This window comes from Pristiophorus japonicus, chromosome 18, assembly GCF_044704955.1.
Source record: "Pristiophorus japonicus isolate sPriJap1 chromosome 18, sPriJap1.hap1, whole genome shotgun sequence".
NCBI lineage: Eukaryota > Metazoa > Chordata > Chondrichthyes > Pristiophoridae > Pristiophorus > Pristiophorus japonicus.
The window spans coordinates 103,716,092-103,726,625 of NC_091994.1; the positions used below are offsets into that span (position 1 = coordinate 103,716,092).

At 47.9% G+C, this 10,534-nt stretch overlaps 1 protein-coding gene across 1 annotated transcript in view; it reads right to left on the minus strand.

Moving 5' to 3' along the window:
* Positions 1-7,786, minus strand: part of LOC139229081 (protein polyglycylase TTLL10-like) — a 60,854-nt gene extending 53,068 nt beyond the window's left edge. Inside the window, exons 1-2 of the mRNA XM_070860737.1 lie at positions 7,666-7,786; positions 168-336 (exon numbers count right to left, since the gene is read on the minus strand). Of these exons, the coding sequence (XP_070716838.1) occupies positions 168-336; positions 7,666-7,786 (290 nt within the window). The remainder of the gene's footprint in view (positions 1-167; positions 337-7,665) is intronic.
* Positions 7,787-10,534: the final 2,748 nt, after the last annotated feature.

Below are 10,534 nucleotides of genomic sequence, written 5' to 3' on the forward strand. Positions count from 1 at the left end.
GGGGGAGGGGAAGAAAGAACAAAAGGGAAGGTCGGTGATAGGTTGGAAGGCAGGAGAGATTAGAGAGACAAAAGGGATGATGGGCCGAATTGAAATGGTAATGGCAGGAGTTAGAAACAGGTTAATCTGGATAGCGTGTGAATGGCGGAGTATACTAATGTACATACAGGTCAGTTCCATTTGTGCCTGCAACATAGAAGATCGGTCTGCAATCTTTGTAATTATCCACCTTCCTGGATGTGATGGGTCTGGGGCTCACGTCAGCTCTTGCCTTCTGACGAGTGATGCTGTTATGAGGCCTTGCATTTTCAGATTTGGGCTGTGAAGCATTTGTTCCTGCAGTGTGGGATGGGGCAATTCAGAGGGGGACACAACAAAAGGAGTTTAGGAAGCTTCAATATCAATTAAACCCAATTTTTTACTCTGCAGTCATTCGCACCAATTGTGGCACAACTCCATTGTGATTGGTGCTGCCAATCTCCATCTTGCTTGTGACATGATTTCCTTCACTGTCTGCTATTTTGTGCACCAGACAACAAAGCCTCAAAATATAACATAAGAATATGAGAATTAGGAGCAGGAGTAGACAACACGGCCCCTCGAGTCTGCTCCGCCATCCAGTAAGATCATGGCTGATCCTCTATCTCAACTCTACTTTCTCACCTGATCCCCATATTCCTTGATTATCCTAGAGTCCAAAAACCTACCTTAGCATCATAGGCGGTCCCTCTAAAACGAGAATTACTTGCTTCCACGGCAAAAAAGGATGAGTTCACAGATGTTTCAATGAAGGACCAGAACTACATTCTCAAGGGTGGAAGATGCCTGTGCTTGGATTTTTTTAACATGTGGTGGCCGTTGCACACCAGCCACCACACGGGCTTGACAGAGCTAGGCCTTGGTCCAGTGACAAGGATTACCCAAGACGACTGGAGACCAGCTCTGCTGCACGGACCTAGTGCGCACACATATCGCAGTGTGGGCTGGCCCGTGCTGCCCCTGGGTCCCTGGCCCCGAACTCGCGTCTCCCCTGGGCCCCGATCACGTCCCTCTATCTATCTATCTCAGCTTTGAGTCAGAGGGTTGTGGGTTCAAGTCCCACTCCAGGGACTTGAGCACAATCTAGGCTTACGCTTCCAAGGTAGTGCTGAGGGAGTGCTGCACTGTCGGAGGAGCCGTCTTTCAGATGAGATGTTAAACCGAGCACCCATCTGCTCTCTCAGGTGGACGTAAAAGATCCCATGGCACTATTTTAAAGAAGAGCAGGGGGAGTTATCCCCGGTGTCCTGGCCAATATTTATCTCTCAGTCAACATAACAAAAACAGATTATCTGGTCATTGTCACATTGCTGTTTGTGGGAGCTTGCTGTGCTCAAATTGGCTGGAGAGAATTGGCAGAGCAGCCGCCAGTTGATGCCCCCGACAGTTATCCCTGGCGGGAAGCTGCCAGTGAGTGAGCGGAGCATCCGCCCTTAAAGGGGAGGGCGCAGCGCCGCGGCCACCATTTTATTTTAATTGTCGGCTGACTCTGAAGGCACCAACAGGCAGCCCAGCACCCCCTAAAGTGTCTGCAGTGCTCACAACGGCCCTCCCCTTTAACTGAGGGGGGAGAGACATTGCTACGTGTCAGCACGGCGCGGCACATCCGTGTCGTGCCGACATGCTCAGCACGCCACTGATGACATCGCCCACCTTCCCCCCCACCGCTACCCGAAACACCGCTCCAAAACACTCACACATAAAAAGAGGGCAAAATCGCTCTAATCACTGCCCCATCGATTGGGGCGGGAAATCATCAGTTAAATCGGAATGTGCGCCTGGTTTGGGGCAGAGGGCAATTTTGGCCCCGGTCATCTCATCCAATTACTCATACACCGTATCTTCAAATTATTAAATATTACATCTGCCCTCACAGTTACCATGACTAGTCACTCCAAAAGTCGCAGCTATAATTTATCCCAACTATGTCTGATAGAAACATAGAAACATAGAAAATAGATGCAGGAGTAGGCCATTCGGCCCTTCGAGCCTGCACCACCATTCAATATGATCATGGCTGATCATGCAACTTCAGTACCCCATTCCTGCTTTCTCTCCATACCCCTTGATCCCTTTAGCCATAAGGGCCACATCTAACTCCCTTTTGAATATATCCAACGAACTGGCCTCAACAACTTTCTGTGGTAGAGAATTCCACAGGTTCACAATTCTCTGAGTGAAGAAGTTTCTCCTCATCTCAGTCCTAAATGGCTTACCCCTTATCCTTAGACTGTGACCCCTGGTTCTGGACTTCCCCATCATAATTATGCAATCACTCCTGTTATAGTTTTTATAATTTATGTTGTTCTCCAAATCACCTGCTATTCCAAACAATAGCACCACTTCATTCTTCACCCAAACTCTTTTATTTTAAAAATTCTGCTGCTCAAAATATATAATGAATTACCTGCAAGATCTTTCTTCCTGCTTCTTCCCAAAGTATAATGCAGTTTGACACCTAGTAACCATCCCACTGCAACTCTACCTCAGATGTTTCCACTTGTGGGGAATATGTAAGATCGATGCTAATAAATCCAGTGGGGAATTCAGACAAAACTGCTTTACCCAGAGATTGGTGAGAATGTGGAACCTTGGGGGAAGACATTTCTTCTGAATTCCCTTTTTGATTTCTGGGTGACTATCTAATATTGATGGCCTCTAGTTTTGCTCTTCCCAACAAGTGGAAACATTCTCTCTGTATCCACTCTGTTATGTATTTCACCATCTTGCAATGACAATAGTTATGTAATTGTAACTCATGCACACTGTACCTGTACCCTTGAAATGCACACCCTGACCACAGGGGGTGAGCTTGCGGGAGACACTCCTCACCTGGGTTTCCAGGTATAAAAGGGGAGGTCCCACCCAGGATCAGCACTCCTTGGTCCTGGGAATAAAGTGAAGGTCACAGAGTGACTGTGTCTGATATATACATGCCTCGTGTGAGTTTGTAACAAGGTCCAGCGACACTACACACTCTTTCAAAACCCTTTCATAATTTTAACGACCTCTATTATGTCACTCCTCAGCCTTCTCTTTTCAAGAGAAAAGAGACCCAGCCTGTTCATCCTTTCCTTAAAAGTATAACCTCACATTTCTCGTATCTTCCTTGTAAATCTTCTCTGCACCCGCTCCAGTACATCTATATCCTTTTTCTAATATGGCAACCAGAACTGAACGCAGTATTCCAAGCGTAGTCTCACAAAGGTTGGATATATGTTTATCATAGCTTTTCAATTCTATATCTCTGGAAATAAACCCCAGTGCTTGATTTGCGTTTTTATGCCCTTATTAACCTGCATGGCTACCTTTAGTGATTTATGTATTTATACTCCCAGATCCCTTTGCTCCTCTCTCCCATTTAGGTTCCAATTTTCAAAGGAGTATGTGACCTCATTATTTATCTGTGTTGAACTTCATTTGACAATTATATGCCTATTCTGCAAGTGCGATCAGAGGCATGGCTGACTTACAGAAGACACATCAAGTCGCTGGAGATATATCACCAACGATGTCTCCGCAAGATCCTGCAAATCCCCTGGGAGGACAGATGCACCAACATCAGTGTCCTCGCCCAGGCTAATGTCCCCAGTATTGAAGCACTGACCACACTCGATCAGCTTCGTTGGGCAGGCCACTTAGTTCGCATGCCAGACACGAGATTCCCTAAGCAAGCGCTCTATGCGGAGCTCCTTCACGGTAAACGAGCCAAAGGTGGGCAGCGGAAACGTTACAAGGACACTCTCAAAGCCTCCCCGGTGAAGTACGACATCACCACTGAAGCCTGGGAGACCCTGGCCGAAGACCGCCCTAGGAGGAGAAAGTGCATCCGGGAGGGCGCTGAGCTCTTCGAAACTCAACGCTGCGAGCGTGAAGAGGTCAGGCGCAGGCAGCAGAAGGAGCGTGCGGCAAATCAGTCCCACCCCCTCCCTTCCCCCGACTAATATCTGTCCCACCTGTGACAGGGTCTGTGGCTCTCGTATTGGACTGTTCAGCCACCAAAGGACCCACTTTAGGAGTGGGAGCAAGTCTTCCTCGATTCCAAGGGACTGCCTATGATGATGATGATATTCTTCAAGTTGTTGCAGTCCTCCTCAGTATTGACTATCCGCTGCCCCCTCCCTCTCCCCCACCCCCCCCCCCCCCGCCAATTTGGTGTCATCCGCAAATTTAGAAATTGTGTTTTTAATTCCAAAGTCTAAATCGTTAATATAAATTGTGAACAGTGGTCCCAGGCAGCAGTGATCCTTGTGAGACCCCACTTTCAACCTTCTGCCACTCTGAGTAGCGACCCTTTACCCCTACTCTCTGCTTTCTGTCTTGAAGCCAGCTAGCGATCCATTCTGCAACTTGTCCCCTGACTCCGCATGCCCTGACCGTATTCATTAGTTTATTAATTCATTCTTTCAAACTTCGAGTCCCTGGGAGTAGTGACAATGCGGTGACAGACTGTGCAGCCTTTGTGATGTAAACAGCATGTGACAGAGAAAGGGGACTTTACAAGACGGATTGTAACAGCATCAAGGCCAGAGGAGAACAGTGTTATTTGTTAGTTTTAAGACTCCCGGGGCTGGATTCTCGGCTTGCTGCCGCCTCTGTTTTCGCCCCGGAGGGGCGGCTGTGGCGGCGGTGAGCTCTTCCGGGCGGGTGGCCAGCTTCTGGTGCCCCGCCGGGGTTTTCGGGGCCGGTTTTGGCCCGGAGGCGAGCCCGTGGTTCCGACACCGGCTCAATTTCCAGCTCCGGCCCGATCTGTAGCACCCCCTGCTGGGATCGCCTGTGAAAGCGGGCGGTCCGACCTGTAGCGGCTGCAATGAGGTAAGTAGTGTCCACCTCCGGTAAGTGAGATTGGTTTTTATTTTTATTTTGGGGGGATTTATGTTGTGGTGGCGTGAGTTATGGGATTTTTTCTCAGGCTTTTTTTTTTCTTCCCAGGTCTCTCTTAGAGTGCTCGGAGGCTGGCTCGGGATTTTCGCACGTTCAGCCAGCCTAGCGCCCTCAGAGAGGTGTGCTACGCCTCCCTTAGCGCTCCGCCCCACACTCAGGGCCCAGCTGCCCAATTTTGCTGACTGAGCTGCGAACCTTTTCCAGGCGGTATCAGGACCGCCCCTCCGCCATTACCGTCCCGAAATCTCAAGAGCCAAAAATCTAGCCACTAGGTAAAACTCGATTCCAGAGGCCTATAAATCAGGAAGGTCAATCCTGGCTCTGTGCTGAGATAGCTAATCGGGCACTGGAAAGCCACATTGGCTTTACAATAAGTTGCACGACCTTGGATTACAAAAGAGAAATCAGTCATAGGTTCCGCTCATGACTGCAATACAACAAGCGTTACTGGGAAGCGCCTATTGTGTGGCCAACACTTGTGTGATCAGGCCAACATCAAAGCACTGACCACACTCAACCAGTTCCGTTGGGCGGGCCACATCATCCACATGCCTGACACAAGACTCCCAACGCAAGCGCTCTACTCGGAAGTCCTACACGGCAAGCGAGCCGCAGGTGGGCAGAGGAAATGTTTCAAGGACACCCTCAAAGCCTCCTTGATAAAGTGCAACATCCCCACTGACACCTAGGACTGGCCCTAGACTGCCCTAAGTGGAGGAAGAGCATCCGGGAGGGCGCTGAGCACCTCGAGTCTCGTCGCCGAGAGCATGCAGAATCCAAACGCAGGCAGCGGAAGAAGCGTGCGGCAAACCAGACTCCCCACCCACCCTTTCCTTCAACCACTGTTTGTCCCACCTGTGACAGAGACTAATTCCCGTATTGGACTGTTCAGACACCTGAGAACTCACTTTTAGAGTGGAAGCAAGTCTTCCTCGATTTCGAGGGACTGCCTATGTTGAGTGTGTGGACGCCAGGTAAGGGCAGGATTGGGCTCAGTTGTGATGTCGTCTGCAGTCAGATACCCTGCTGCCACTCATTGTTAAGGTTCCCGCATGAAAAATAACCACTTGACAAAGCTACTGGAGAGCACAACCACCTGTGGAACCATCTCCAGTGAGAAGTCAATCTGTCAGGAGATGAGGGATGGAAGAAAATTGGAAAGTTGAACAAAAAAAACCCCATATCAACCCTGGGCCTACCAGTGGCAGGAATGTACCTTCTACATCCTTGAGATTGTTGGGTTAAATTAAAACTGCCGTACTTCTTCGTAAAACAATATTCCTCTGTAGGGGGACACTGTTACAAGTGCGGTCTTGTAATCCTTTCTATCCTGTCCGACAACACACCGTATGATAAAAGCTGCTGGTCCCAGTAAGAGGACATACATGAGGCAACAGCTTGAGTGTGTGCTATCAATGGGAAACTCATCGGCCAGCAGCGCATATCAGAAAATCGGGCACACGCATTGTAAAGTCAGAAAATCACCTCATAACTTCACTGTCAGAAGTAAGGAAGAGTGCTAGGATTAGATAGCCCTGATTGCACAGAATTAAAAAATGGCTGTTCAAGGAGGTAAGAGAGTCTTGGAGTCTTGGTGGTATTTGCCCATCTCTCAAATCTTGTGCATGTAGTTTATGATGTCATTAAAAACCCAACAAGATCCTACAGAGGTACAAGAAGCATTGATACTGCAAAAGCTTTCTCGCTAGACCCTTGGTTCTCCACTATTTCCGGGAGGTCTTTTGTGTCTTCTTCTGTGAAGGCAGACACAAAGTATTTGTTTAATTTCCCTGACATTTCCTTATTCCCCATTATAATTTTTCCTGTCTCAGCCTGTAAGGGACCCACATTTACTTTCACCAATCTTTTCCTTTTTACATACCAATAGAAGCTTTTACAGTCTGTATTTAAGTATCTTGGTAGTTTACTCTCATATTCTATTTTCCCTTCCTTTATCAATTTCTTCATCCTCCTTTGCTGAATTCTAAAATCCTCCCAATCCTCAGGCTTACTGTTCTTTTTGGCAAAATTATAAGCCTCTTCCTTTGATCTAATGCTATCTTTAACTTCTCTTGTTAGCCACGGTTGGACCACTTTTCCTGTGGGGTTTATATGCCTTAATGGAAAGTATATTTCTTGTAAATTATGTATTAATTCTTTAAATGCTAGCCATTGCTCATCTACCAACATAGCTTTTAATGTAATTTCACAATCTACCTTAGCCAACTCGCCCCCCATACCTACATGGTTTCCTTTGTTTAGATTTAAGACCCTCATTTCAGCTTTAACTAAATCACTTTCAAACTTAATATAAAATTCTATCTTTTTATGGTCACTCTTACCCAAGGGCTCCTTTACTAAAAGGTTATTAATTAACCCTTTCTCATTGCACAAGACTAGATCTAAAATAACCTGCTCCCTACTTGGTTCCTCAACATACTGATTGGGTGCGACACCAGTTTTACACCCCGCTCAACATCAATGGAGAGCAATATTGGGCAGGGTGTAAAACCCCATCCTGTCAGATGGGCGGGTTGGGTTAAAATTGCCCCCGATTTTGAGTGTAATTCAATCAATAGCAAGGTTAATGAACCTTTGATATTTTCTAACTGTAGGCTCTATGTAGCTTGGGCCAGAGATACTGCAGTTTGAGGGTCACAGCTTGGCATCACGGAGAGATATATGATGACGTATACCAGGCGGCCATTCAGCAGCACAGTGACATAAAGGCTGAACACTAACCTGTGGAATGATTGGACTGCTTGTCACGGGTGGCCTCCGCAAAGTTTGTCGCATTGCAGAGGAAGTTGACTCTGAATTCTATTAAATTGGAAAGGTAGGTTTCACCTTCCTTGAAAGCCATATCATCTTTCGCCTCGTCCCCATGATGCACTATGATGCCAGTGGTGACATCCGTCAGTCACAAAGACCTTGCTTAAAGTGGCATTGCTGGACTTTGCCAGTTTTTAGGCACAGCGATGGTCAGAAATCCATGTCAAGCCTACTGCTAAAGGTTTTGTATTGTTGTGTGTGTCTGTGCGCGCGTGTGTGTGGTGTGTGTGTGTGTATATCTGTGTGTTTATCTGTGTGTGTGTGTGTCTGTCTGTGTGTGTGTGTGTCTGTCTGTCTGTGTGTGTCTGTATCTGTGTGTGTGTGTGTGTGTGTGTATCTATGTGCGTGTGTGTATCTGTGTGTGGTGTGTGTGTGTGTATATCTGTGTGTTTATCTGTCTGTGTATGTGTCTGTATCTGTGTGTGTGTGTGTCTGTCTGTCTGTGTGTGTCTGTATCTGTGTGTGTGTGTATCTATGTGCGTGTGTGTATCTGTGTGTGTGTGTGTGTGTGTCTGTGTGTGTGTGTCTGTGTGTGTGTATCTATGTGTGTGTGTGTGTGTGTGTGTGTGTCTCTGTGTGTGTGTCTGTGTGTGTGTATCTGTGTGTGTATCTGTGTGTGTGTCTGTGCCTGTGTCTGTGTGTCTGTGTGTCTGTGTGTGCCAGGAGGGAGTGGGCTGTTAGGATAAATGCCCGGAGGCAGCGGGCTGCTTCAGAAATGCTCTGTGGCACAAAAAAGAAGCTTCCGGTTCCAGATGAATGTGCAGTACGCTTCTGTGCAGCTTACGGTCATTAGCAGCAGTCACTCAGTGCGACAAAATCGGTGTACCTCCTCTTTCACACCACTATTACTTACGTTCCATGATGCACACCTGATTTTGCTCGTTCTGCCTTCTGCCATGTCGTCTGGTTCTTGTTCTGTCAGCACTGTGCAAAATGGGTTGGTTTTCCCTTTTGCAGGTCACTCCCCCTCCCCCCGCACCTCGACACCACAGAAATAAAACTCTTTGCCCAGACCTTTCATGTCCTGTCATTTTGCTTACGATTGTTTAATTGTTCAAAACATATTCACACGTATATTTTATGAATCTGTTGTTCATTTTGATTTTACGGTTCTTAAACTTCTCAAAAGTGACTTTTCAAAACATGTCAGGCGAGAATTTCCGTGCCATTTTCAGCATCATTTCAACAACAACTCTCATTTATATAGTGCCTTTTTTAAATTTTTTCGTTCCCACGGGATGTGGCCGTCGCTGGCGAGGCATTTATTGCCCATCCCTAATTGCCCTTGAGGTGGTGGTGAGCTGCCTTCTTGAACCGCTGCAGTCCGTGTGGTGAAGGTGCTCCCACAGTGCTGTTAGGGAGGGAGTACCAGGATATTGACCCAGCGACGATGAAGGAACGGCCGAGATATTTCCAAATCGGGATGTTGTGTGACTTGGAGGGGAACGTGGAGGTGGTGGTGTTCCCATGCGCCTGCTGCCCTTGTCCTTCTAGGCGGTAGAGGTTGCGAGTTTGGGAGGCTCCATTGAAGAAGCCTTTAATGTGGAAGAAAGTCCAAAGGAGCTTTACAGAGACGTAAAGTCAAAAAGGGACGTCAATGCCAAAGAAAAAGATATTGGGAGAGATAGTCAAAAGCTTGGTCAAAGAAGTGAATTCTAAGGAGGGGCTTAAGGGCAGAGGGGGAAGTGGAGAGGCTTAGGGGTTTAAGGAGGGAATTCCTGAGCATGAGTTCTAGGTGGATGAAGGCAAGGCCACCAATGGTGGAGCAAAGGGGAGGGGGGGAACAAGAGGCTGGAGTCGGAGTAACGGAGAGCTCAGGGGTAGCGTTGTAGGACTGGAGGAAATTGGTGAGAGGGGAGCGACCGATCAAAAGCCCAGCGGGAGATCGAGAGCCAGCGGCAGTTGGTGAGAGGGGAGCGGCCTATAAAAGGCCCAGCGGGAGATCGAGAGCCAGCGTACCGGTGCAGCTACAGCGGGAGAGAAAGCAAAATAGAAGTAGAAAGTAATCAAAAAGTGACGTCACAACCAATGGGGTAAGTGATTGGCTGGTGATTGGTGAGTAGCTTTTCTTTTATTTTTTATATCAGTAAGTGAACTGTAACATTGTTATTACCAATTTAAGGGTATCTAAGGTTAAGACATGGCAGGAGAGCTCGGCCACGTGATATGCTCCTCCTGTACCATGTGGGAACTCGGGGACACTTCCGGTGTCCCTGGGCGCTACGTGTGTGGGAAGTGTATCCGCCTCGAGCTCTTGACGGTCCGCGTTGCAGAATTGGAGCTGAGGGTGGATTCACTCTGGAGCATCCACGATGCTGAGAATGACATGAGTATCACGTGTAGTGAGTTGGTCTTACCGCAGGAGAAGGGTCCACAGCCAGATAGGGAATGGAAGACCAGCAGGAAGAGCAGTGCAAGAAAGATAGTGCAGGGGTCCCCTGTGGTCATCCCCCTGCAAAACAGATACACCGCTTTGAGTACTGTTGGGGAGGATGACTCATCAGGGGAGGGCAGCAGCAGCCAAGTTCATGGCACCGTAGGTGGCTCTGCTGCAAAGGAGGGCAGGAAAAAGATTGGGAGCGCGATAGTGATAGGGGATTCGATGGTGAGGGGAATAGATAGGCGTTTCTGTGGACACAACCGAGACTCCAGGATGGTATGTTGCCTCCCTGGTGCAAGGGTCAAGGATGTCTCAGAGCGGGTGCAGGACATTCTGAAATGGGAGGGAGAACAGCCAGTTGTCGTGGTGCACATTGGTACCAACGACATAGGTAAAAAA